This window comes from Terrapene carolina, unplaced genomic scaffold (genome assembly GCF_002925995.2).
Source record: "Terrapene carolina triunguis isolate 2854851 unplaced genomic scaffold, T_m_triunguis-2.0 Scaffold95, whole genome shotgun sequence".
Taxonomy (NCBI): domain Eukaryota; kingdom Metazoa; phylum Chordata; order Testudines; family Emydidae; genus Terrapene; species Terrapene triunguis.
In genome coordinates this window covers 4,222,702-4,250,287 of record NW_020664446.1, presented here as the reverse complement: position 1 = coordinate 4,250,287, position 27,586 = coordinate 4,222,702, and the positions used below count along the sequence as shown (strand labels likewise).

At 50.9% G+C, this 27,586-nt stretch overlaps 1 protein-coding gene across 1 annotated transcript; it reads right to left on the bottom strand.

The window, feature by feature from the left end:
* Positions 1-27,586, bottom strand: AS3MT (arsenite methyltransferase). Its single transcript, XM_029911363.1, has 11 exons — positions 27,565-27,586; positions 27,391-27,431; positions 25,147-25,274; positions 24,156-24,306; positions 23,069-23,205; positions 18,765-18,834; positions 17,447-17,528; positions 15,375-15,506; positions 12,875-13,017; positions 12,047-12,181; positions 1-3,592 (listed from the first exon to the last, which is right to left on the bottom strand). Exons 1-11 carry the CDS (start codon positions 27,584-27,586, stop codon positions 3,494-3,496), a joined length of 1,140 nt encoding a protein of 379 aa, XP_029767223.1. The 3' UTR covers positions 1-3,493.

The following is a 27,586-nucleotide window of genomic DNA, read 5'->3' as shown; positions in this document are numbered from 1 at the left end:
TAGACTGGTCCAGGCTGAGGTTGATGGTGGGATGGAAATTGTTGAAATCATGGTGGAATTCCTCAAGTGCTTCTTTTCCTGGGTCAAGATGATGACGATGTCATCAATGTAGCGCAAGTAGAGTAGGGGCGTGAGGGGATGAGAGCTGAGGAAGCGTTGTTCTAAGTCAGCCATAAAAATGTTGGCATACTGTGGGTCATGCGGGTACCCACAGCAGTGCCACTAACTTGAAGGTATACATTGTCCCCAAATGTGAAATAGTTGTGGGTGAGGACAAAGTCACAAAGTTCAGCCATGCTTCCTGAGCTCTCGTCCCCTAGCTCCACAGAACCTAGACTCTCCCACAGCCATGGAGTTGAATCGATGCAGGGTTGGCTGAGCCCGGTCTTCCAAGGTAAATTGACTGGGTGGGGTTCTTTGTATGAGATTGTAAAAGGCTAATTCTGCATGGACATTGAAGATTGTAGGATTCTTTCCAAGTAAGGGGCTTGCCCAGTGTCTTTGGCCAAAGTGTTCCCTCTCCCTCTATTGCTGGGCACCAGTAGCTGTCTGTCTCCACCCCAGAGGTGGCTGCTTTTCAGTGGTGATGTACATACGGTAGAACCTCACTGATCTCCATATTCTGTAAGACACACTCACAAAAGATGCCTCTTCCCAAGTGTCTGCAAAGATTTAATAGCAGGGTCTTCTCAATGAAGTTTACTACTAGCAGCACTTTATGACCTAAATTCTGAGAGCTGAGAGCACCCAAAACTCCCACGGAAGTCAATGCTCAGCTCAGGATTTGGCCCCATTCTTTTTAAGGTACGTTACTTACGACACTTGGTTCATTTAATCTGAACTCTCCCGGTTAAATAAAATTTGTATCCATTTCCACACCCCTCTTGTACCTTCCAGTCTTCTCATCCTTCAAGCTCCACTACATGGTCCCTTGTTGAGAGTGGAATTAGGAATGCCACACAGTGTCACCATGTTGTACTCTGATTCTGACCTGACCTGTGCTGGCTGCAAAGTCCTGTTGTGTTCTCCGCTGTGCAACGGTCAGTACTTCACCCTGGCCCGAGTGAATTCATGAGCTTCTGATGCATGGCGTTTGCAAAGCAGCTTGGGAGGAAAAGCATCCCGTACCTGGTGGTAATACTGCCAAGCTGCTGGCATTGGCTACGCCTACTGCAGTCGGTGCAATCTCCACGCTGCATATGGCCATGATGAAAAGCATATTTTTCTGGGCTTACAACAGGCACCAACATTAAATTAAACCGCCCCACTCTGAGACTGCAGCTGGCTGTGCACTCCTCACACAGATCTGCAAAAACACCTTCTGTGTGAGGATGTCTGCACGCTTTATAGACAATAACTTCTTAATGGTCACAGCCCTTTGCATGCTAAGCATTATCGTCCTCGTTTTACAGATGGGGAAACAGAGGCAAAGAGGGGTTAAATATCTGTTGCTGAAGACCTCTGTCTCCGTTAATGCAAATTCTGGCTTCTGAAGCCCAAAAAACAGGCAGAGGCTTCAGGAGAATTTTAAAGGAAAAATATGATTTTACTGTGTGAAATTGGGAGAAAGATAAGCAACACGTGCCATGCCACCTTGTGGCCACCAGGTGTCAGCCTTTGCGCAGTTCTCAGTCCTCTTCCTGTCACATATACCACTGCAAGGTTAGCTGTATTTACAAATGCAGCTGTCAAGTTTTGATCCTTACGAGTCTTGCACAAGCCCGACTATTTCGAAGCAGTATAAAATGGGCAGGTCCAGTTCCCCTTCAGTTGCCATGATCAATATGGAGCGGGGTTTACTTGCATCCCAGCAGCAGTCCCTTTCAACGCTGCAATGGTTTACTGTCCACAGAAGGGAACCGAAGGAGCTAATTAGCCCCAGATCCTGATTTTTTTTTCCAAGAGTCTAACCAGCCGCACCCCGCCAGTCCCTGAGACTTCAGATCCAAGCTCTAAAGTTCTCCAGGTGGTTCCGGAAGCCCACAGTCCGGTTACAATGCTCCTCTCCCCGCAACACCTACAGAAAGACCTGCAGGGTTTGGGCCAAAAGACCCATTCAGCTGTTGGGAAGCGGGGAGGCAGGAGGTGCTCAGACATGAGGCTGAAGCTAGAAGGTGCGGAGTGTAACAGCAACTCCTGCCGTCAGGGGGATTCACCATTTGTAACCCCAACCCTCCTCGGGAAAGGAAGGGTGTTCTCCTACCAGCTGTGTGTGTGTGTGGGGGGGGCACAGCCCTGCTTACCAAGCACCCCCCACGAGAGGCCGAGGGCTCTCAATTCCCACTCACTCCACCAAGGGAGGGCGCTCAGCCCCTCCTAAGGTAGAGCCTTCCTCTGGAGATGCTGGTGAGCAGGGAGATGGGATTTGCCCCTAGACTAGCTGTGGTAGGTGTTGGGCCCACGGCACCGGGAAAGCGATTCCTTGCTATTATTCACAACTGATCTCTCTCAGCCTCCTCTCCCCTCCACCCGGACCCCAGGCGCCTCTCGTCCTCCTCTCCTCCATCCTGCCAGGCGTCTGCCTGCGATTTGCCCTGGATGCAGCGTGAGATCTACTGGCTGCCGGACGCTGCCACTGAGCACGTTACACCTTCTTACACGTGGCTGGGGCCTGATTTGACCCTCCCTGCTCCGAGCTAGCAGCAGATGAAAGAGGCTCCCTGCAGTGCTTGGCGCATCTAGCCCCCAAGTCAGGGCCGCCCTACCAAAGGGAGCGGTTCCATTTGAATGGCCAGATATGTAACCAGTCACCGCATCCCAGGCCACAAAGAGCAGCTGGGTGCCCTCAGCACGCAGCCTAAGAGTGCTTACTCAGGGAAGAGGCTGAAGGCCACAGAGCCAGGAAGTTCCACTGTGGGAAGGAGGAATGCTGTGCAAAGGGGTGCATGCAGAGCACCGTGGGGGCTGCCTGCTTCCCCAGTGCACCGGGAGGCTTTAGGGGCAGAGTGGGGCTGGAGTTGCACTTCCCACATGGGCAAGGCAAGGAGAGGGGACAGTGTAAGCCTCGAGGCAGGGAACGGCTCCAGGGACACACTGCAGCCTGGGAAGAGCATATTCCGTCAGGCTCTGCCCTGGGCCTTACAAGGGGTTGGCTGGTCTCAAATGGCCTCAGTAAATAATTTTGATCCCTGGGATCCAGCCTCATCAGAGCCCAGTCTGAGTTAGACAAAGCACTGGTCAGTTTCGTGCCCCTGCAGTTAACTAGGTCCCATTAGATCTTCCTCGTGGCTTGAACAGAGCTAGGTTTGCTCTGAACAATTAACATGGCGCGTACAAATGAACCCGCTATCTTCTGATTGCAGCCGTGCACCAGGGCTGGAGCCTGGGGGACAGCTGGGGTTTATTTCATCTCATTCCGCAGTACCTGCACAGCGCTGCGAAGCCGGGAAGTGCTCAGCTGCGTTACCTACGTTATTAATTTTTAATTGCTGTTCAGCGATGAGTAACAAAACCAGCTCTGATTCTTCAGCCTCTGCTCTGCTGGCTCCGCTTTTCAGCAGCACTCTTTGGGGCCACAGCAGCCCGCTGGCTTGGGAGCAAGGTCCTTTGCTTCCAGCCGCTCCACTAACTGGAATGGATCAACGATCTTTTCCTATAGCAAGGAAACAAAAACAGCACTAAATCAGATTTGAAGGGGCCGGAAAGGCTGCCACTGCCAGGTGGTTTTCCCTGGCGCTGGGAGGAGGGCTGTGAATTCCTGGGAATCTCCCCATTGTCCCACCATCATGGAGCCCCCCCCAAGTATTGCTAGCGCCCTCTCTCTGGCTGAGCAGGACTGGATGGGACCCCTTCCTGTGCTTGTCCAGCCCCCTCTTCAACTGGCTGGCGAACTCATACCCGGACCCTTCCTGCCATCCCGTTCCCACAGCTTTTTAACATGGATCTGATTGTTGGGCACTCACAGAGCCACCTCCCTCTTTGTTCCCCTCCCACTCCTCATAAAGCCACATATCTTCCTCTGAGCCTCGCAACAGCTGCCCCACCGGCACAGGGTGAGTCACAAACGTCAGCCCCAGGGGCCCAGCCACGGGGATTTTGTGCCACTGAGCTAGTTGGCTGGCGGTGGTATGCTCCTGTGGGCAGGGACTGTGTCGGCCGCGCTGGAGTGTACAACCCCGAGGACGCTGTCAGCAACCAGACAAACCATAACACTGCTACCTCCACCTGGACTGTGACTGCATCAGCGCTCAAGCTAAGCAGGCTGGGGTGAGGTCAGTCCTTAGATGGGCGCCCTCCAAGCATCAGTCACAGCGGTGGTGGTGCGGCAGTGACTGGCACCCTTCCCTCTCCCATACTTACTTCTCACGAGAGCATATGGGACTGCCAGCCAATCCTATTGTGGGTAACTGCACCCCGCATATTTCAGCAGCCCTGCTGATTCTCCTGGATACAACCACCTGTTCTGCTGCCTGTCCTGCACCATCACAGACGACTGCTCAGATCCTTACGTGGCCTGCAGCGTTCCACCCCAGAGGTAGCTGCATGGGCAATGGGAGTCCCATGAGGATGGAGAGTGTGACGCTGCACAGCCTATTGGCAGCTCTGTCAATCAACGATGACTCTCTCCAAATCCGACTGTTCAGATTCCCGCCTGGGAGGAGTGCCCCAGACCACAGCAACGTGCAGGGCTGAGCCAAACCCACAGTGCTCTCTTTCGGTTCATGGAGGGGAATCCAGTCCCAGTAGGAAAAGGAGAGGCGCTGGGGGAAGTTTGTCTCAGCAGGAAGGAAGCAGGAAGCCAAACTGTAACATCAGCCACTGCCATCTAGGTGCTAAGCTCCTAGCCAGGTGCACTATCCCCCTGAGAGGAGAGGGGACATTAGCAGGCCACAGGGCTGAAGGAATTTGAATTCTTCACCCACCGCGTGGGCCAGAGTTAGGGTGCTGGAGAAAGCTGATTGGTTTGGAGAGCTCAGCCTGGGGTCTCAGGCACCAGCCGAAAGTCCAGGAGGGGAACGCTGCAGGGAAAGGTGAACCCAACCTGGTTCCCATTGCAGGGGGAGGAGCCGTAATTTCCTTACACGTTTCTGTTAATAGGAGGGTTTGTAAAAAGAATCTCCCCCCCCCGGCCCGCCCTTTGGGAGTTAACCCAGCCAATCTCCCCTCCCCGCAATGTGCCCTGGCCCTCGCACTGTGAAGGCTGAGGTTTCCTTGTTTCAGTTATTAACAGTCTCCCTGCCCCGGGCGGAGGGAGGTACGTCGCAGATGCCAACCCCATGTCAGCCCCTGCCACCCACAGCATCAGCAGATTTGGAAATCTCTTTTGCTTCTGCTTTTGAAGCCCGTAAGGCATCACTTTTTTGAGCTTTTCTCTGCGACCAGGAGGGCTAGAAACATCTCTTTGTAAATAAAAGCGGAGAATCACCTGCCTCCGGGAGCTGAGGCTTTAAGCAAAACATCAAATATTGCAAGGCCAGCAATAAAATCACTAGAGCTGGCAAGACTGCTGAGATGGTTACGAAGTGGTGAAGTGACTTAGCCAAGGCAGCACAGGGAGGCGGTGGCAGTCAGGAATAGACTCTGTGCCTGTACTGGTATCATCCTTCCTTCCTTTAAAGTACAGAGGTCCTTTAGCCCTACCCTACGAACAAGGATTGAAGAAAGCTTCTCCTAGCTGCTTTCCCAGCCTCCCCAGGTTGTTCTGGCTAATTAGCCACAAGTTATCACCAGTGGCATTAGCCTCTGTTCCACTTGCAGATCCCTGCCATTGCTGGCTGGCCAGTAAGCACACCTTGATTCTTCCGTTAGCGGAGAACTAACCCTTAGCCCACCGCACCAGCTGCCTGAGCTGTGCCTCAGACAATACTGGCAAAAAATACACTCCTGGAAAGAAATCCACAAAGAACCCCCCTCCCCCCCCCACAATGCCATCCTTAGCTGGGGCTCCTGGGGCATGATATCTGCACCCAGTTACAAATGATCTGTGGGGCTTTGCATTGCTTAGTTGCCACGAAGAGGCAGAGAAAGAAAAAATGTGCCTGTGCCTTTAAGAAACAACTCCACCACCCGTGCCAAATGCGGCAAGGTCAGCGATTATGAAGCCCCCAGTCCCTTGAGCACATTCCTTTCGGCAAAGGGCCTATCTTTCCCCGCCGATAAGCCCCGCAGCCTATCAGCCACCTGCATCAGCTCTCCAATTCACTGGAATATTTTCAGTGCTGTGCATGAGATCTGGCCTCCTATGCTCCCAGGGGGAGGCTGGGAGGTTTTTAATGGTCCAACCTGTCATTCCCAAGCGTGATGAATGTGAAAGCCTTTCACAGGATGCCAAGGAAATTCTAGTCCCCAGGGCATCATTGTTTTCTTTTTTTTAAAACCAGTCTGGCCTTAACAGAGAGAGGAATCTACGGCAGGGCTACAGCACACACTCAGGGGCAAATGGATCATCAGGGTCAGATGGTTCTGAAGGGGCTGAAAGGCAAGGTCAGGGGAGCTCCCACAAAGGTGTGTAAGGTCAGGAGCAAAATCTAATGGTTAGAACCAGGGACTGGTAAGAAAAATATCTGGTGCTATTCCCACCTCTGCAGCCACGTGACCTTAGGCAAGTTGCTGCCCCACTCTGTGCCTCAGTTTCCCCATCTGTACAAATGGAGGTGATGCAACTCACCCTTCTCCCAAGAACTGTACGAGGGTTAATTCACGTTTGTACAGCACTCAGACAGTCATGGACAGGAGTCTCCAGAGAAGTGCAAAGTACAGGGGGGTTGAGTTTCAGAGGCACCGAAAGTCCGTGGGAGTTGGGTGCTTGACTCCCATCTGTGCCTCTGAGAATCTCCCCCCAGCTCCCTACAAACAGTTTGTTTCAGAAGAATGGAAAGTCACCCACTTGGTGCCCAGCTCAAAACAAACGAACCCTGGGTGAACGGATTCAGGGAGCGTCAGGCCGGGGAGCTCACTTCGCTAAAAAGAAAACGGATGGAGTGTATTTATGGAGAGAATCATGAACATCCCGCTCCTCAGCCCACTCGTGCAAACACCTCCGGGATGGTTTAATTGGCCTTTCAAACAAGCTAAGGGGCTTTCAGAAAGAGTTAATAAACAGCAGAGAAGAAGGGCCCAGCAGCTCTAATTTACTGACCTTCCCAAAAGTCTGACTGTGTCCGGCACAAGAAACTACTAAGGAAACAACAGCCTCGCAATCAGCACGTCCACAGTGGAGCGCTTTGCCCACATTTACTCACACCGCTCCCGCGGCGAGGAGCAGCAAAGCCTTGGTAGGGATGAATCAGAAGAGAGAATTGCTGCCTCTCTGCCTACAGAGGTTACCCACAGGGGCCGTATTGGCACCAGTCCCGCTTAATGAACCGGATTCATCCTCAGGGCCACGCCACTGCCTGCCTCAGAACATGGGAGCTCTCGAGCACAAGCTGTGAGGTGCTGTAATCTGAGCCAGAACTAAAGGAGGACTGGACTTTTATATAGATAACTAAACGATCCAGTTATCAATTACTGCCCACTCAGACAGACTAGACCTGGCAAATTCCTATGGACATTTGCACATGAACAGCTATTTAAGTTGGTGACAACCAAAAGGGGTTTGTGAGAAACTACAGAGGAGCCAAACAAAGCGTATAGCAATAATACGACAGCATCCCATACTACAGATCCCTTGTGGCGTCTGGGGATCAGGATAGCACTGCTCTTGCAGGGAGTGGGCCAGTAAAATGGCAGAGGAGGGGCGTTGTTTCTAAACGACGGGTATGTCTACATCGCAATCAAGAGTGTGGCTGCAGCTCGTGTAGACATACCCAAGTAGCTTTAAACCAGCTGGCTCATGTCCCAAGAGCAGTGAAGCCGGGCGGCACAAGCCTACCAGGGACCCGGAGTACTTACTCGGGCAGGGAGCCTGTGCTGCTGTGGTTTCACTGCTATTGGCACTCCCTCCAGCTAGATGAAAGCTGCTCAAGTATGTCTACACATGCTGCTGCAATCACCGCTCTGATTGCAGCGTAGACAGAAACAAGGAAGTGTTCTGAGAAAGTGTATCAGCAGAGGGCTGGCGGGCACTAGAGCTAAAGCGAGGGGCCAAGCCCAGTACACAGCAGGGACTGAACGTGGGGGACTCCCCAATTGGCCCCAGCCTGCAGGCATCAGCACCCTGGGGGTTAACAAGTGCTGACTCATTGGGCCATCAGTAGCCATCTAGGGGCGGGAGCTAGGGTTAGAGACAGAGAGACGCTAAGGGAAGAAACCCTGGGCCCAGCCCAGTCTGGGGAGAAAGTTTAGGCAGGGGTTGATACGGCATTATTTTTTGCAATTACCTTGTTACTCACCCAGACGACAAAGAGGGGTGATGCTTTTCTGGCTCTCTACTGAACGTGCAGCTGTTGCATATGGGGCCTGAAAACAAAAGACAAGCTGCAAAGCCAGTGTCCCCCTCCCCACAACACTCTTGGCAGTTTCGGTAGCCTCCCCTCCAATAGACGGAAAACATCCAGAGAAAAGCAATGGTAGTTGTGACTGATGGGACCTATCTAATGACTCAATGGAGCAGTGAACAGTTATAGGCACTGCAGGGCAGATGCTAGAGGCAGGACAGCAGGCCCCCCAGGTGCCAATTTCCAGGCAATACTGCCACACAGCTGTGTCACTGGGCTTTTTTCCCCCTGCTCTGATTGGCTGGCCATTTTTGCTTCACCCTTACTGGCTGGTCATTTTTTTTTCTTTTGGCTTGGCTGGTGGGAGAGTGGTGTTGCCAGAAGTGTTTTCCGGGTGATAAAACAGCGAGAGCTCCTCCTGCAACAGGGCTTTGAATATTACTAGGGTGAGATTAAGGGCAAAATTCTGTACCCAACTCTGGGCGGGGAGACCCCTGTCTCCATGCAGAGCCACACGGATGCGGGGGTCTGGCCACATAGAGCTGACGGCATGAGCGAGGCCTAAGATCATTTAGGCGAGAAAGGAGAAGAGATTTCCCTGACACACAAGGCAGGGGACAGTGATCATCAAGCCATCTATCCATATTTTGACAGCATCCCATATTGCTAGGAAAATTAATGAAGCAGAACGGAAGGACCGGCAAAGGTGGCAGGGTGCTCTCAGGGCTAACTGAGCTCAAAATTAAGGGTTTGTTTAAAAAAAGAAAAGAAAAGACAATCGGTTAAATATTTCCACGGAGCTCCTGGCCTGCACAGTGCTTTACCCCACGAAACCCCGATACGGTCCCTGCCCTGAAAAGCGAGGTTCAGATCTGCTAGGCACTTAGTGCCTCAACTCCCATCGGCTCACCACTCCGGGGTCAGGCCCTAAATTAAAGAAATGTAAGAAATGACGACAACAAAGGGGGGAAGGTTCCAATTAAAATAGCGTGATCGATATATGCAATGCTTGTGTAACCCTTCTGCCAGGTGGAGCCGGCAGTAACCAGGGCCGGGTTCGGTATCTAGGGGTTCCTTTTCAACAATACAACACAAAACCGGCTCGAGCCCCCACCCAGTGACCTGGGACAATTACACAGCACCCCCTGGGCGCCTCTAAGAGGCAATACTGCCCCTCTCGCAAGCACAGAGTCTGAGTGTACCAAAACCTTTTAACAAAAGGAGGGAAGTAACAGCATTCATTTGGGAAAACACTGCAACTAGGGCTCATAAACATAAACCATGAGCCCTCAGGTTCTTAAGTCCAGCAACCCAAAGGTGCCCGTCCCTTCTCTGCACCCCACTCACAGTCGCTGTCCTTGGCCAGTGCAGACCCAGAGTTCAGAGGTTCATCCGCAGAGTTCACTTCCCACCCTGGGTGGAAGGCGGGGGGGGCGGTGTGTGTGTGTCAGGAGGCACCCTTGCTCGGGCACTCACTCGTCGCCCCAACAGACGATTGCTGCACCTCTCTGCGGGGCTCAGTTCTGGCCCTCTTCACCAGCCGCCCACCTGGCCACTCGCCAAGATGTCTTCATGGCCCCCCCACTTAACACAGCTCTCAATGATTACAACTGTTAGTGGGGGAGCCTCACTGATGGTGCACACTTGCAATACACACACTGTCCCAAAGTAAGTCTAATACTTAGACCTAGGTATCAGTGATTTCAGGTCTGCAGTGTAACAAGACTCTCAATGGAGTCTAAATTAGCTCTTTTATTATACCGTGGAGAGGGGAAGGGTCAAATGGTGTCTAGGACCCTTAAACAGGACCCACACCACTAGGTGCAAGTACCTGTCCCCAGCCTCTCTCAACTCATTGGGCTTTGGAACCCACGTTCTCTGCCTAGCGAGTGCCGTTCAGTTGAGGGTGAGTCCCTCCATCGGGGTAGGCCAGGTACAGTTCTGCTGTGAACCTCAGGGCCCTGCTCTGCTGGCGAACGGGCCCCTTTGCTTTAAGTGCCCAATGGCAGGTCGTTATAAGGAGGACAGAGCCTACAGAACATCACTGCAAACAAACCTCCCTCCAGTACAGCCCTTCATCTGAAAAACATCTCCTGCTTGGAGAATGATAAGAACATTCTCCCCTCCCCCAGCACACCCAAGGCCACACTTCTAGGACACACAGCTGCTTGGCTTTATCATCTTCCCCTATCAATTATTCCCATTTCATGGACTCGCGCAGGTCTAAGGACACGTCAGCCCATCTGCAGGCTGAAGGGAAGGTGACAGGAGGAGAAGAGCAGTTTTCAGCAGATAAAGCAGCTCTAAGCTGTGGAGTCAGGGTTGGCAGGCTAGGGTCAACCTCCCATGAGCAAGCTGGATATGCATCTGCATGGGATGTGGGTGGGGCAGCGAGCTGGCTTTCAGGAATGAAAGAGCATGCTGCAAAAAAAACAGCACACGCTAACCCTAAATTAACAACAGCCTCCTACATGGGGCCACATGTTACTGGGGAATTGGCCTCTCAGCTCCCTCTCCCGAGTCAGAGCTCCAGAAAAGTCTCCTTGTGCTGCCCTGCGCTTCCCATGACCGATCTGAAAGCACGGGGGGGGGGGGGGGGGGGGTTCCCCTCACTCCAGATCAGCACTCTGATTTCTCCCTCCCCGCAGCTCAGAGATGTGCATTAGTGCCTGGCAAAGCATCCCAGTTTCACACGCTCCTAAACATTTCTCCTTAAGGATCCCAAGCTGGCATCACAGTCTTAATTCCTGTACTTAAACCTCTTTCACTATTAACTCTTCAGGCTTTAACGGTGTAGTAAGATGAGGCCCTGAAACAAACTCTTGTATCAGAGGCCCAGTCTGAGGCCTGAAGCCTGAACCAAAGTACTTCCAGGCATTACTAAGCAAAAGCTGGGTTGTGAGCCAGAGGCAGGCCCCGCTCACAGAGGGTGGCGAGAAGAGGGTTGTTAGAAGCAGGTGCATTCACATATAAGTGCTAATAAGAGGAACTTGTGCCAAGATGGCACCTGGACAGCCCGATACAAGGACATTCCACAGACATAACAAGGAACAGGCAGGTGCATCTTAAAGACGGTCAAAAGGACAGCATGATGGATAGATCTGTTTGTTTGAAACAACATGATCAAAGGGGGAGACAGCACCCTAATGAGCCAAGGGGCTGTACCTCAATACGTCAGTAGGGATGAGTAATCTGTCCTGTAACTGTATAAAAGTAGGTCCCGGAGTGCGTGTCTTTGTCTGGCCTAGCGGGCAGTGGAAAGTCCCGCCACTGACTGAGCCAGTCCATTGCCAGGGGGCACATATTCGTAGTATGTCCTGTAGAGTCTATAGGATACTATTACTGTGCTCCGAGCCTTGCTCCTACCAGACTTTGATTTGGAGAACTGCCTTGGCTAACTGGGTTGCTGTAGGGCTCTGCATGGCCACACCTGAGCTGGGAAGGGCCCCACATCCAGACATGAGACAGGGAGGGGGAAGGAGGGAAAATTTGGGAATTGGTTTGGCCCAGCTCTGCTCTGAGCCGGTCCCAGTTTTCCAGGAGCTGGACATCCAATGGACCAGCTGACGCCATGAACTCTCCCCACTACCAGCCTCCATTCAGACCCCAACTGGATTATTCACTGGCACATGTCATATGAAGCAGGGACACTGAAGCCAGGAAAATCTGCCCATGTGGCATGAACAGGGAGACCCTTAGGTATAGCAGCCACCCAGCTTGTCACTAACCTTTGCTTTTGCAGGACAACAGCCCCCAGGTGCCAGCGCCCTCCCTGCAGCCAGTCGGATCAGGAACTCCTCGGCAAACCTGGAGCTCCGTAAAATGGCTGCAGTTTCTGCATCCACTTCCACGACGTCCCCTTCCTGGGAAACAGAGGGGATGTCACACACAGCCGAGAAGAACGCGGCAGGACCCAGCACCCACCAAACTGCCAGCTCTGTAGTGAGAGGGGGAGCGGGCTAGGGGCATGAGCGTTTGCAATGCTGAAGGGAAGCCATCGAAGCAGGAGTCCCCCCAGCGCAGTAGCTCTGCAAACAACCCCACGGACTGCTCACAGTCACTTTGGGATCTAATTCAGAATCACGCTGCTTCTTTTCCCCAGGCCCTCCTTTGATTTGCCCCGATCAAAACCACAGGCCTGGCCTCTCTACTCCCCTCCCCATTCATCCTGTGCTGGCCTCTTCTCGGTCCCATCACACAAACTTGCCGCTAGTGGCGCAAGAGCCTTCTTCTCTGCAGCTCCCGCCATCTGGAACAGCCACCCCGTGTCTGGCCAACCTCTCTCCATTCCCTGCCACTCTTCCCCTGTGTTGAGTGTTTCCACAATACAGGATGCTGCTCGATAAAGCTGCGTTGCTGTATTTAGGACCCCCTCCGCTCGAGGCCCCTTCTGTACAGGGCTGCTGAGCAGCAGGCGGTGCCACGTTGCAATCACAGAGTGCAGAAGGGGAAGTGTAAGCAGAGCCACGCGCTCTGGGCTTGGAGATCCAGCGCGGAGGTGCAGTAAAGCTGACACAGGCATGGCGATTAACTACGCCTGGGGGGCTTCCCTGTACCTTGAATGTGAAATTGGCATCAAACTCCAGCTCTTTCTCATGCCCAGTGATCCCGCCGTTGTAAATAACCTGGCACCGCTCGGCCGGACCTTTCTTGGGTACTTTGAAGAGACGGAAAGTCGCAGAGACAAACTGACAGTCACCTGAAAGCAAAACACCAGGTGATCTTACACTGTTTAGTTCAGTATTAACCCACCTCTCCCAGCACCACAGTAATGAAGCATCTTCTCAGCACTGCGGGATTTCTCCACCCAGCGCCTCTGGGAGTCTGGCAATATCATTGTCCCCTTTTTACAGATGGGGAAACTGAGGTACAGAGTGAGGTAGTGATTTGCCATTGGTCACCTGATGAAACTGTGGCAGAGGTGGGATCAGTGCCCATCTCTCCCAGGCCACAGTCTAGGGCAGTGGTCTCCAAACCTTTTATGCCCCAAATCACTTTTTTAATTTAAGGGCAACCCAGGATCTACCCCGCCCCTTCCCCAAGGCCCCGCCCCGCTCACTCCATCACCCCAACTCTCCATCGCTCGCTCTCCCCCACCCTCACTCACTTTCACCAGGTTGGGGCAGGGGGTTGGGGTTCTGGAGGGGGTGTGGGCTCCGGGCTGGGGCCGAGGGGTTCGCAGTGTGGGAGCGGGCTCTGGACTGAGCCTGGGGCAGGGGGTAAGGGTGAAGGAGGGGGTGAGGTAGATTGCAAGCTCTGGGAGGGAGTTTGGGTGCAGGAGCAGGTCGGCTCTGGGAGGGGGTCAGGGATAGGGGTTGGAGTGCTGGCTCTGGGCGGGGGGGGTCATGGCTGGGGCAGGGTTGCAGAAGGGGGCTCAGGGCTGAGGTCTGGGGTACAGGAGGGGGTTTGGGGTGCAGGCTCTGGGAGGGGGCTCAGGGCTGGGGGTTGGGGTACAGGAGGGGGTTTGGGATGCTGGCTCTGGGAGAGGGCTCAGGGGCTGAGGTGCGGCCTCCCACCAGGCGGCACTTACTGTGGGCGGCTCTCAGGCGGCGGCGCAGCAAGGCTAAGGCAGGCTTCCTGCCTGCCCTGGCCCCACACTGTTCCCAGCAGGGGCCAACGCGCCCCTGTGGCCAGGGGAGGGAGGGACATGGCTCCAAGTGCTGTCCCTCTCTGCCGCACCACCCCCCTCAGCTCCCATTGGCTACAGTTCCCCATTCCCGGCCAATGGGAGCTACAGGGGCAGTACTTGCAGGCAGGAGCAGCGTGATAAGACACCTGCCCTTTCTCTCCCCCTCTCCCACCATGGGACCGCAGGGCTGCGCTGGCCGCTTCTGGGAGCGGTGTGGGGCCGGGGCAAGCAGGGAGCGAGCCTGCCTTAGCGGCAGTCCCGCACACCACCAGAGATCGCGATCAACTGGGAGAGTCTCTAGGATCGACCAGTCGATCACATTTGACCGGTTGATGACCACTGGTCTAGGGCCTGAACTGCATAGAACAGTGATGGCAGACTAGTGAGAAAGCTGCTATGCAACTCAAGTACTTCTAAGGAGACGTCTGCACAGCAGCTGGAAAGTGTCATTTCCAGCTCAGGGAGATGAGCACGCACCGACTATGCATAGCTGTGGTGGGACGGACGAGCCGCCTGAGTACGTACCTAGGGTCTTGGAGGGGATCACACTCCAGCGGCAAGCCTCACGCATCAGTACCATTGTTCATTAAACTCCAGTCACTTCATTCTTACTGTTGGTGATGTGTGAGAGGGAAACCGCCCCATGTGACTCTCAGATCCCAGGCTAAGTTTGCAGGGCTAGCAGCTAGAAAAGCCAGCAGTTTGGATCTGGAAGCACTGACCCCCAAACATGGCCCCTCATGATAGGTCCCACTTGTCAGAGAATGGAAGCAAACTTTAAACAGTGGCCGCATTCCATTCCACACCTGGCTGAGTTCCACTGAGGGCTGGAGTGGTCCCTACCTACCTCTCAGGGGTGCTGAGAGGCAGAATTGCTGCCTGGAAGGTGATCTGAGATCCTAGGACAAAAGGGTGCTGTGGAAGGGCAAACTTGTTGCTAGAGACAAACTGCACATTGCTCTGGTTCATCCTGTGCTTTCTCACAGCCGTATTCTGGGCTGGAGTATTTAGTCTTTTCTATTCTTGGGCTTAAAAAAAAAAAAAAAGCCCCAATTGTCTCTCTTCTACATTTACATTTCCTATCGCCCACAGCAAGGTCTAGTGTCGGTGCTATCAAACGAAGTCAAGGCTCACTGGGGTTGTGGTCAATGGCGCGCTCCCCGCTCAAGCACTTGCTGCAGACGACAGCACATGTAGATTGCAAGCTCTGCGGGGCAGGGACCACCTTTTTATTTTGTGTTTTTACAGAGCCAAACGCAGTGGGGGCCCTGGTCCATCAGTGGGGCTTCCGGGGTATGTCTGGTAGACAGACTCTTGCTGCCTGAGGCTACACCACTTTGCTTTATCCTAGAGCAGGACCATGGAACCCCCGCCCGTACTGCTAGGGCGGACCAGGGGTCGATGCTCTGCCCATGGCACTCACTCACCGACGACGCTCTCCAGTTCTTTGTTATTGATGGTTATTCGGCTTGCGGTCACCAAGCGCGGTGGGCAGAATCCAACTTCCTCAGCAAGTCTGTAGAGGTCCTTCCACCACAGGGCTCCTCCCAGGCACTCGCCTATGATCACAGAGTAATTACACGCATTGTGCAGCCAGCCACGCCAGGGCACAATGAGTGGCACACAGCCTGCTGTCAGGTTTTTAATAGGGCTGTCGATTAATTGCAGTTAACTCACGCAATTAACTCAAAAAAATTATTTGTGATTAATCACAGTTTTAATCGCACTGTTAAACAATAGAATACCAATTGAAACTTATTAAATATTTTGGATGTTTTTCTACATTTTCAAATACATTGTATTCTGTGTTGTAACTGAAATCACAGTGTATATTATTTTTATTATAGATATTTGCACTATATAAATGATAAACAAAAGAAATCGTATTTTTTCAATTCACCTCATACAAGTACTGTAGTGCAATCTCTTTGACGTGAAAGTGCAACTTACAAATGTAGTTTTTTTGTGTCACATAACTGCACTCAAAAACAAAACAAAGTAAAACTTCAGAGCCTACAAGTCCACTCAGTCCTACTTCTTGTTCAGCCAATCGCTAAGACAAACAAGTTTGTTTACATTTGCAGGAGATAATGCTGCCCTCTTCTTATTTACAGTGACACCAGAAAGTGAGAACAGGTATTTGCATGGCACTTTTGTAGCCAGCACTGCAAGGTATTTATGTACCAGATATGCTAAACATTCGTACGCCCCTTCATGCTTCGGCCATCATTCCAGAAGACGTGCTTCCATGCTCGTGACATTTGTTAAAAAAATAATGCATTAATTAAATTTGTGACTGAACTCCTTGGGGGAGAATTGTATGTCTCCTGCTCTGTTTTACCCGCATTCTGACATACATTTCATGTTATAGCAGTCTCGGATGATGACCCAGTACATATTGTTCATTTTAAGAACACTTTCATTGCAGATTTGACAAAACGCAAAGAAGGTACCAATGTGAGATTTCTAAAGATAGCTACAGCACTCGACCCAAGGTGCCTTCCAAAATCTGAGAGGGACAAGGTGTGGAGCATGCTTTCAGAAGTCTTAAAAAAGCAACAGTCTGATAAGGAAACTTCAGAACCCTAACCACCCAAAAAGAAAATCAACCTTCTGCTGGTGGCATCTGACTCATGATGAAAATGAACATGCGTTGGTACGCACTGCTTTGGATTGTTATCAAGCAGAATCTGTCATCAGCAATGACACATGTCCCCTGGAATGGTTGAAGCATGAAGGGACATATGAATCTTTAGCGCATCTGTCACGTAAATATCTTGCGATGCCGGCTACAACAGTGCCATGAGAACGCCTGTTCTCACTTTCAGGTGACATTGTAAACAAGAAGCAGGCAATATTATCTCCTACAAATGTAAACAAACTTGTTTGTCTGAGCGACTGGCTGAACAAGAAGTAGGACTGAGTGGACTTGCAGGCTCGAAAATTTTACATTGTTTTATTTTTTAATACAAATGTAGAATTATGTACAAAAAAACTGTAAGTTCAACTTTCATGATAAAGAGACTGCACTACAGTACTTGTATTAAGTGAATTGCAAAATACTATTTCTTTTGCTTTTTACAGTGCAAATACTTGTAATAAAAAATAAATATAAAGTGAGCACTGTGCACTTTGTATTCTGTGTTGTAACTGAAATCAATATATTTTAAAATGTAGAAAACATCCAAAAATATTTAAATAAATGGTATTCTATTATTGTTTGACATAGCGCGATTAATCGCGATTAATTTTTTTAATCACTTTACAGCCCTAGTGAGCCGCAGCGCATGATGGGACAAGGCATTCTTGGAAATTCTATCAGTTCTGGGTAGAGATCTCATTCGGGAAAGTTTAAGGGTACCAGTTCAGGTTCCCAGGCACCTGGGACACAAGAGGCAGCATGTGGGGAAGGGATCCTTCTAACCAGATTCCTAACTCCCAGCCTCCAGCTCACACCACTAGTCCTCATTGCCTCAAGTCAGGTAAGAAAATCACTCACCCCAGAGGACCCTGTGTTTCCTGATGTCCTCAGGCAGGTCACAGCTGGCATAGACATCGCTGAAATACATCTCTCCGCCAGCCTGGAAAAGAGCAATGCTTAGCCACAGCAAGAGCTAAAAATGACACCAGCCCTTGATAGGGACAGTGTTTGCCAGAGAACACAGACAGGGCAGCTCGGCCGGGGCTGCCCTTGCCAGCAACGCGATTGTCTATTCCAGAGCTATTGTGTCTGCCCGAGCATTCCTGGCCAGCGCACTCAGACAGCCCAATTAGTCAAGGTCTCCAAGGTAATCAATTAAGAGCAACAACCCCTCTGCCCCACCACCTTTGGCTCTACCCAGATTAAATTCCACCATCACCCTCATTTTGTTTCATAAGCTGAGTGTGAACATGGTGCTCGGGGACGGAGGGGCTGAGATCACAGGCACATTGCAGACAGGTGCTGGGCAAGATTCCCTGACAGCTCTGGCAATACAGCCCAATCCTGCCCTGCAGCACCCCCTGCTGGCCCAGTCCTGGGGCACCCCCTCAACCTGTCCGTCTGGGCCTCATGGGCAAAGACTTCCAATTGCGATCTACTATTTGATGGTGGAGAGGACATGGACAAAAGGAGAGCAAGGGAGCAAAGCAGTCACTGCACTGCATCAGACTAATGGTCCATCTAGACCAGTATCCCGTCTCTGGCAGTGGCCAGTACCACTGCTTCAGAGGAAGGTGGGAAAATGGACAGTTACGGAACAATCTGCCTAGAAAGGGAGTCGCTCATCACCCGCTCATCAGTTAGCAGCTGGCTTCACCTTTCATCATTCATATAAACATCTATCCGTTTCTTGGACTCTCCTAAGCTCTTGACTTCAGTGACACCTTGTGGCAATGAGTTCTGCAAGTTAACTGATCATTATGCTAAAAAGTATTCCAATCTTTAATGTGGTGTTGTTCTGTGTCACTGGTCGCCCCCCTGGTTTATAACAATGGGAGAACAGATGCCCATTGTTAGTCTGAGTATCTCTATTGCCTCCCTACTGTCATGCAGGGTGAAATCCTGCCAGCTTGAAGATAAAGGCAAAACTCCCACTGACTTCAATGAAGCCAGGATCTCCCTTTCCCTCCCCGCTCTCTCAGCCCCAGAATTCTTCTTCTCTCCTCATATGGAAATCTCTCTGGGCCTGTGTTGCGTTTTGCTGCCTGTCTGTTGACCCCTCGCACCCCAAAAGGCAGGATGGGATCCAGTGTTGCTCCCCAAACCCCATCATGATCTCTCTCTCTCTCTCTCACACACATGCACACACACAGCGCATGCCCTGCTCTGGGGTTACCTTTAGCACTCGATAGGCCTCCTGCAGGACTGCTCTCTTATCAGGCGAGAGGTTAATCACGCCGTTTGAGCTAGACAGGAGATAAAAGCCCAGTGAGGCACCAGGAGGAGGAAAGCAATGTGGGTTTGAGTCAGGCTAGAACAAATGGCTAGGCCTGACCTTGCAGCTGGGCCGCAGCTTTTGATCTGGAACACTGGCAGGAGTAACAGATGCCTGGAGGGTCCTCAGCCATCCTTCAGCAAGGCTCAAGGCTTTCACCCTCCCCCCCTCCCTGTCCCAACTGCCCAGACCCCTATCCACACCCCCACCTCCAGACAGGCCCCCCAGGACTCCCACACCTATCCAACCCCCCGGTTACCTGTACCCTGACGGCTCCCCCCACCCCCCAGAACCTCCACCCCATCCAACCGCCTCCTGCTCCCTGTCTCCTAACTGCTCCCCAGGACCCCCTATCCCTTATCCAACCCCACCACTCCCCGCCCCCTTACCATGCCACTCAGAGTGGCAGGACTGGCTTATTGGAAAGCCTGGGAGGTGGGTGGGCGCAAGCCACGCAGCCCAGCAGGAGCATTGGGCCAGAGTGCTCCCCACGCGGCAGCGTGGCTGCGGGGGAGGGGGGACAGCAGGGGAGGGGCCGGGGGCTAGCCTCCCTGGCCGGGAGCTCGGGGGTGGGGCAGGACAGTCCCGCGGGCCGGATGTGGCCTGTGGGCCGTAGTTTGCCCACCTCTGTACTAGGGGCAAGGCCCCATGAGCTTAGACTGCATCTGCTTGGGGCTCTAGAGGTGTTACCAGGGGTGAAAATAACTTAAAGGATTTACCAGTATGCAGGGCAGCCAGCGTCCTAAGCAAGGAGGGGGGGCAGCTCTGGGCCCCTGGAAGGGGCGGGGCCTCAGGTGGAAGGGGCAGGGCTGGGGCCAGACTCTACCAGCCAGCTCTTCAGCACTGTACAGCCTGCGCTGCCTGGGGCTCCGGTGGCGATTTAAAGGGCCTGGGGCTCCAGCCGCTGCCGGGGTAACAGCCGGAGCCCCAGGCCCTTTAAATTGCCACCGGAACCCCAGGCTAGCAGCAGTGTTCGCTGGGAGCCCCAGGCCCTTTTAAATCGCCAGGCCCCGGGACAGCTGCCCCTTTCCCCCCCACCCCGTCAGCGGCCCTGCTGGTACGGTGCTTAAAGCGCTGCTGCGGCCCGTACTAGCGGCCACTTTCTTACCAGTACATCGTACCGGCCCGTACTGGCTTACTTTCACCTCTGGGTGTTACCTCACTACAAATACTAGACTAGAAACTAGCCTTAAACAGGAGTGAAACTGACACTTTCAAGTCACTTTCACAGTATTGCCAATCCCAAATGTTCAAAAATCCTGAGCCAGGCTCACCAAAAATCATGAGATTATGTAAAAATAACAGATTTGGGGTTCTTTTTATTTGCCTTCTGCTTTTTGAGCCTTTAGGGTGCACTGGGGCCACATTTTGAAGCTTTCTCCAGAGCCACAAGGACTAGAAACTTCATTTTCTTTAAGAATGAAGGCTGAAATCATCACATATCCACTTGACTCCAGGAGCTGGGGCTTTAAGGAAAACAATTATCATGAGACTCATGACAAAATCATGCGAGTTGGCAGCACTGCTTTTACTTCTGTTTAAAGGCTAGTTACTTTCCAGAAGGCTCTTAAACACAACACTACAGCGACTGAGTTGCAATTCTCACAGGAGAATATTTAAAACCAAACACCAAGAAAATTCTATATTTTAAAGTTGAGGAAAAAAATAGACTTCTGAGGTGTCTCAGGGCCACTGCAGGCAGGAAAGGTAAATAAACAGGCATGGGAGCTCTGGGCAGCTCTTCCTTTAGAAAGAAAGTTGGAGGGTCAAATCTTCTAGTCCTTAATCAACTAAAACTTCTATTGTCATCAGTGCCTCCACTCATAGCTATAAACATCACAGTGTGGTCAAGAACTATACACTTCATACTTAAATATCTGAGCCATCTTATCCAGAGTTACACAACTTACATGCATTGGCTCAGGGCATATTCTGAACAGTGCTGAGCACACAGATGGTGCCCAGTGAATAATGCAAATCATGACAATAATCGTTGCCTTTATGGACTCTGTGGATGCAGTTTCTGTTCTTTGTCTGGAATTGGCCTGAATACAGCTGAGACCCTAAGAATTTGAGGCATAAACACATCTAATCCTCATACAGCCCTTCCTCATTCCTTCCTTTTATCAGACTCAACAAAAAATGACTGAACAAAATGGTTTTCAGTTAAAATGTAAAATTGCACAGGAGCCATTGCTGTACAGCCCAGCATGGGGGAGAACCTGTCACCCCTCAGGAGTTAAGTGATTTCCTCTCATCTGACTCTCATTCTCCATCCTTCCTAACCTCGGTGATGCTTTTCATGCTGTCAACCATGGCATCCATCCTGGGACCCTTTCAGAGAACTGGCCGCCTTGGTTTTGCTCCCATCTATCAAAGTCCTCTTGTTTTTGCAGCATGCAGCAGAGGCGGGGGGGGGGGGGGGGGGGGGGGGCGGGTGGGGGGGGGGGCGCCCCCCGAGAACGCCGGGTCCTCCCCCCCCCCCCCCACTGGATTTCCTCTCTGACCCCAGGCCAGTGCTTTAAGGACAGAATTTCAAACGCTTTTAGGCACCCAAAGATGCAGGTAGGCATCTAATGGGGTTTACAAAGCACCTAACCTTCTAAGTGCATTTGAAACTCTCACTAGGTGCCTAAATACCTTTGAAAATCTGGCCTTTAGTCTGTGTGTGCCTCAGTGCCCCATCTGTAAAATGGGGATAATAGCATTGCTCTACCTCACCGAGGGGCTGGGAGGGAAATAGATTAGACATTGTGAGGCGCAGCCTCAGATACTACGGTGATGGGGCCACATAAGTACCACAGATAGAGCAGGAACTTCTCTATACACTGCTAGCCGTTCCCTGGGTTTGACCCCTTCTTTTCACCGACGCCCCCAAATCTCCCCCTTTTCTGAACACAACCTAGGCTCAGTGCTTTGTTGTATTTTTTCTGAGACCCCTGTGTTCCCTCTAAAACAACCCTTCCCTCCCCCCCCCATAGAGGGATTCCTCTTTTAATTGACCATTTTGATTATCACTACAAACTTTTTTTTCCTGTTGATAATGGGTCGTCTTAATTAATTAGCCTCTTGGAACTGGTATGACATCTTCTCTGTATGTATATATATATACTCTTATTATATGGTCCATTCTATGCATCCGACCAAGTGGGTTGTAGCCCACGAAAGCTTATGCTCAAATAAATTTGTTAGTCTCTACGGTGCCACAAGTACTCCTGCTCTTTTACAGGCTAAACTTCCAGATCCTTAATTTAGTCACCAGCCCTTTCTTATCTTAATCACCCTGCCTCTGTCCGTAAACAAACTACTGACTCCCTGCCCCAGGGGCACCTCCCCTCTGCAGAACTTACGTTTCACACTAATTCTGTGCTGTAGTTAAGAGCTCCACCTGGGAGCTTGCACACCTCTTGTATGAAACTCGGGGGCGGGGGGGACTCCCGCCCTCCCCAGCCCCTCCTAACTGGTGCCCTTGGGTAATACCATCACCTGAAATTACTAAAAATGAAGCATCAGATCACTTTTCACCCTTTTGGCCGGCCCTTTATTTACTGCATCCCATGGACAGTGAAACCAGTCTGGCCAATTTAACATGTGCGTCTAGTCGGTGTTACTTTCTGATCCTCATGTACTAACCCACTGCTGTAGTGTCCCTGCTGCAAACACTGCAGACTTAGGGCTGTTTACATGCTAACACAAAACTGTTTCCATTGAGCATCTGAAAAAAGGAAATCAAACACAGGGACGTTTCTAGTAATCTTACATTCTGTTAAACTTTGGGCCAGATGTTAACTTGGCATTTTCCCTTCAATAATTACAGCTAAAGCTAATGACTCTGTTGGACAAGGGTCAAGGACATTCGATTAGAGGCATCAATAAATGGAACAAGTCTGATCTGCCTCCTATCCCCAGCCCTATCCTGGGCTCTGAGACCCCACATGGTTTGAGACTAGGTTTCATTTTTTAGTTTGACTGGATCCAGCCACTTGTCCTTTCTGTGGGCACCGTTTGTCTGAATGACACAAAACTCCAGCCAGGTACCCAGGCCTCAGATTAGTGCTTACGGTATATTTCTTCAGTGTACATCCCTGAACTGAAACCCAAAGAGTTAAAAGAGTTTGGGCAGGGACATGATTGACTGATGCACAAGAAACAAGTACCTAACCTATTGTACAGACCCCTGCAGGAGCTCTGAGAATGGTACTCACATAACTATATCATAACTCTCGTCTTTAAGGCCAGCATCTCCCAGCTTTTCCATGTAGCCATGGATGAAGTCCACGTTAGGCACCTGGTAGCCAAATTTCTTCATGTGATAGTCAACGTGCTTCTTTGCCACTTCTACCTGGAGGAGGGAAACAAACAAGCAGGCTGTAAACTACATAAACTCTTTAAGGTGTTTCTAAAGTCTCTTCCCCTTCATGCGCCAGAGGGCCCACATATTCTCATTAGGGCCCTAAGCATCTCCCTTTATTTCTCCCCAACCCCAGCCATTTTGAGTCCTAGATCATGGCTACCAAATCTCCTGGCCAAAGAAGAACAGATGGGATTCCATACAGAGACCAACAAATGGCAAGACCAAGTCTCGTACTGGCCAGGGATAGGGTGGGTGGGGAGTGTCTCTATTTGATCAACAAAGCGTGGGACTGGCAAAGGCTTTTGATCAACGTAGAGCCCAGCAAGGGGCTGTGCACGTTGTCTTCACCACAGCACTCTCTGGGAAGGTAGGGAAGAGACCAGCACTCATACCAGTGTCTCATGCCTGATGGTGCAGGGTATTATCCCTGCATCCCCCCGTACAGGATATTGCATGCTGCGTGACGGTCTGGAAGGTGGAAGGAGTGAGATGATAAATGGCAAAATACATTTACCCCATTTCCACACACAGGTCTCTAACAGGGCTAGAAGAAGCTGAGAATGGGGAAATTACTTCTCTCAGTGACTCTATCAAAGGCAAGTATCAGGGGGTATCAAAGGCAGGAATCTCAATGACCAAGCAGCTAAAAAACAATCATTCAGTGCCTTGCATTACAGGTACTTAAACTCGACCCACACGTGCACTGCATTAAACCTTGTAGCTTGCATGAAGATAAGATTATTAAAGCTAAGGTTACTATCTGCGTGCAGCTGAACCCCCTACACCGGACAGTCCCCATATACCAAAGGATCAACTTTGAACTCTAAGCACCATGCAGTTCCGCCTTGGTGGGAAGAAGTTATTTTTGCTTCCAAAGCTGAGAACCATGAAGATAAAGACCTGGACTTTGATTACCACTATTCAATTCGGAAACATACCTGGGCGTCGGTCATGTCTATTCCAGTGACATGCCCTTTCTCCCCAACTAGTTTACTCAGCATATAGCAATCCCTGCCACTCCCACTCCCCAGATCCAATATCCAACAGGTCTCCAGGCACTCTGGGATCACCAGGCCGCAGCCATAGTACCTGAGGGAAGAAACTCTCAAGATCAGTGATTCTGGAACCACGGGGTCTCACCAACCTCAGCATGCAAGGGAAGGGCATTTTCAGATGGGGTGGATGAAAACGTGTCATGGAGAGCAAATCATCAGGAACACCCAACTCACATATGCAGATATGGATTAATTAAGCCTCGCTGCTTATCTCCATTTTATATTGGGCAAACTGAGGCACTCAGATGTGTGATCTGCCCAAAGGCTCTTGGTGAACAAAGACAATGACAGGCCAAGAAAATCGTTTTCTGATCGAACATCCTGTAGCCAGACCTTGGAGATTAGAGCAAAGGTTTTTAATGGATTTCTGATCGGGGATATATGAACTATAAGGAGAGTGACAGTTTTATGTCTATTAGCTTATCTTTTCCTCTCCAGATTTGAATGGACAGGGTTTATGGGGAGCTTTTTACCTTTAATGTTCTTTCTGTTAATTTTCCTAACATTTGCTGCTCATTGTAACTTTAAATTAATGACTTTGTGTGTAGAAATGGTTACGAAGGTTGATTGGAATTAACTGATTCATTTTAAAGCTCCAAACTGCATTCATTTGTTTCTTTCTCATTAATTTGTTCTCTGCATTAATTTGTTTCTCTCTGCCTCTGCTTTTTGGCAGGAATTTCTCCTTCGAGCTGGCAACCTCCAGGCCTCAAGGACTGTGGTGGAGGTAGGCTGCCTCCAGCTGAGAAATTATGAGAGACGTACAAGGATGAACTGGCTACTTTCTTCCCCATTGTATTCTCTGGATAGAGCGACTCCACTGGGCCGAGGCGGTTTCAGTGAGTGAAGCGCTATAAGAGCGTCAGTTCTTTACCTTGACACAACATCATCGTGGACACACTTCAGAGCTTCCTTTATGAACGTGGGCAAAGGCCTGGCCAAGGTGACGCAGGCATTGGTTTGCAGATCCTCTGATTTCTGCAACTCTTTACCATAATAATCCTGAGATGGGAAGACAAAAAGTCCATATGTCTCCATAGCCCACCAGAGCCTACGGATTCTAGTTACCTCCCTGCCCCCACCCCGGGGTTACTCTTGCTCCTCTTTGCAGGGTCAACCAGATCTGCAAGCAGTATTCAAGCTGTGGGCATACCACGGATTTATATAGAGGCAATATGATATTTTCTGTCTTATTTTTTATACCTTTCCTAATGATTCCCAACACTCTGATAGCATTTTTGACTGCCGCTGCACATTGAGTGGATGTTTTCAGAGCACTATCCACAATGACTCCAAGATCTCTTTCTTGAGTGGTAACAGCTAATTTAGACCCCTTCATTTATATGTATAGTTGGGATTATGTTTTCCAATGTGCATTACTTTACTCACAGGTCATGTTTTCTAGACCTTTAATCATTTTTGTTGCTCTCCTCTGGACTTTCTCCAATTTGTCCACATCTTTCCTGAAATGTGCCACTAGACACAATACTCCCGTTGAGGCCTTATCAGCATGGAGTGGAGCAGAAGAATTACTACTCATGTTTTGCTTACAACACCCCTGCTAATACATCCCAGAATGATGTTTGCTTTTTTTGTTACAGAGTTACACTGTTGACTCATATTTAGCTTGTGATCCACTGTGACCCCCCAGATCCCTTTCCACAGTACTGCTTCCGAGGCAGTCATTTCCCATTTTGTATGTGTGCAATTCATTGCTCCTTCTTACGTGGAGTACTTTGCATTTGTCTATATTGAATTTCATCCTATTGACTTCAGACCATTTCTCCAGTTTGTCCAGATCCTTTTGAATTTTAATCCTATCCTCCAAAGCACTTGCAACCCCTCCAAGCTTGGTATCGTCTGCAAACTTTACAAGTGTACTCTCTATGCCATTATCTAAATCAATTATGAAGATATTGAAAAGAACCAGACCCAGGACCGATCCCTGCCAGACCCCACTCGTTATGCCCTTCCAGCTTGACTGTGAACCACTGATAACTACTCTCTGGGAACGGTTTTCCAATCAGTTATGCACCCACTCTATAACAACTCCCTCTAGTTTATATTGCCCTAGTTTGTTTATGAGAAGGTCATGAGAGACAGTATGAAAAGTCTTACTAAAGTCAAGATATACCACGTCTACCGCTTCCTCCCTATCTACGAGGCTTGTTACCTTGTCAAAGAAAGCTGTTAGGTTGGTTCGACATGATTTGTTCTTGACAAATCCATGCTGACTGTTACTTATCCCTTTATCTTCTACCTGTTTGCAAACTGACTACTTGATTATTTGTTCCATTATCTTTCTGAGTACTGAAGCTAAGCTGACTGATCTGTAATTTTCCAGGTTGTCTTCATTCCCCCCCCTTCCCTTTTTTTTTTTTTTTTTAAATACATGGGCACTATATTTGCTCTCTTCCAGTCCTCTGGAATCTCTCCTGTCTTCCATGAGCTTTCGAAGATAGTCACTAACGGCCAGTTAGCTCCTTCAGTATTCTCGGATGTATTCCATCAGGGAGGGAGCACTTTGCATGCTGCTATAACCAGGGCTCAGGTATAAAAGGCTTGCGGAGGCTGGGCCTCCCCAAACAGGGCAAGAAATGCTGGATGTGGTGCACCTCCCTTTGGAGGCGGGCCGGCACCGCTGCCTTTGGAGCGCCACCACCGGAAGCTCCCAAGAAGTGGGGGAGCCACCGTTGCCCAGACTGTGGCCCTGCCGCACTCCACCAGCGCGTGGCCTCTTCCCCCCCAAGGCCTCCCCCCCCCCCGCCCGCTGCTTGTGCCTCGCCGGGGGAGGGGTTGGAGAGGCGCGAGCAGCAGGCCAGGGGGACTTTGGTGAAGGAGAGGAGCAAGCAGGGATAGGAAGAGGTGGAGTGGGGCGGCCTGGGGGAGAAGAGGACAAGCGGAAGCAGAGCAGAAGGCGGGGCCACAGTCCAAGCCCCATTCCCACTTCTAGGGAACTTCCGGCATTCGCGCCCAGCCTCCCCGAACACAAGAGCCATGCGCTGCCTATGGCTCAGGTGTAACGTTTGGGGGGAGGGGAGGGCAGCTGGAGTCAATGGGGCACGCTCCAGTGCAGGGTAGGCCCTAGCAGTGCCCGCTCCTTCATCCCAGCGCTTACCTGCACCTCTCTGTAAATCTGCTCTCCAGATGGGGCAGCCACTGCAAGAACAACCAGAAGCCTGAGTCAGGGGACCTGATGCTACAGTGATGGGTGCCAGCCTCGCAGAGCCGCCCAGAGGATTCAGGGGGCCTGGGGCAAAGCGGGGGGGAGCTTGTACTCATCGGGCGGCACTCCGAGTCTGCGGCGGCGGCAT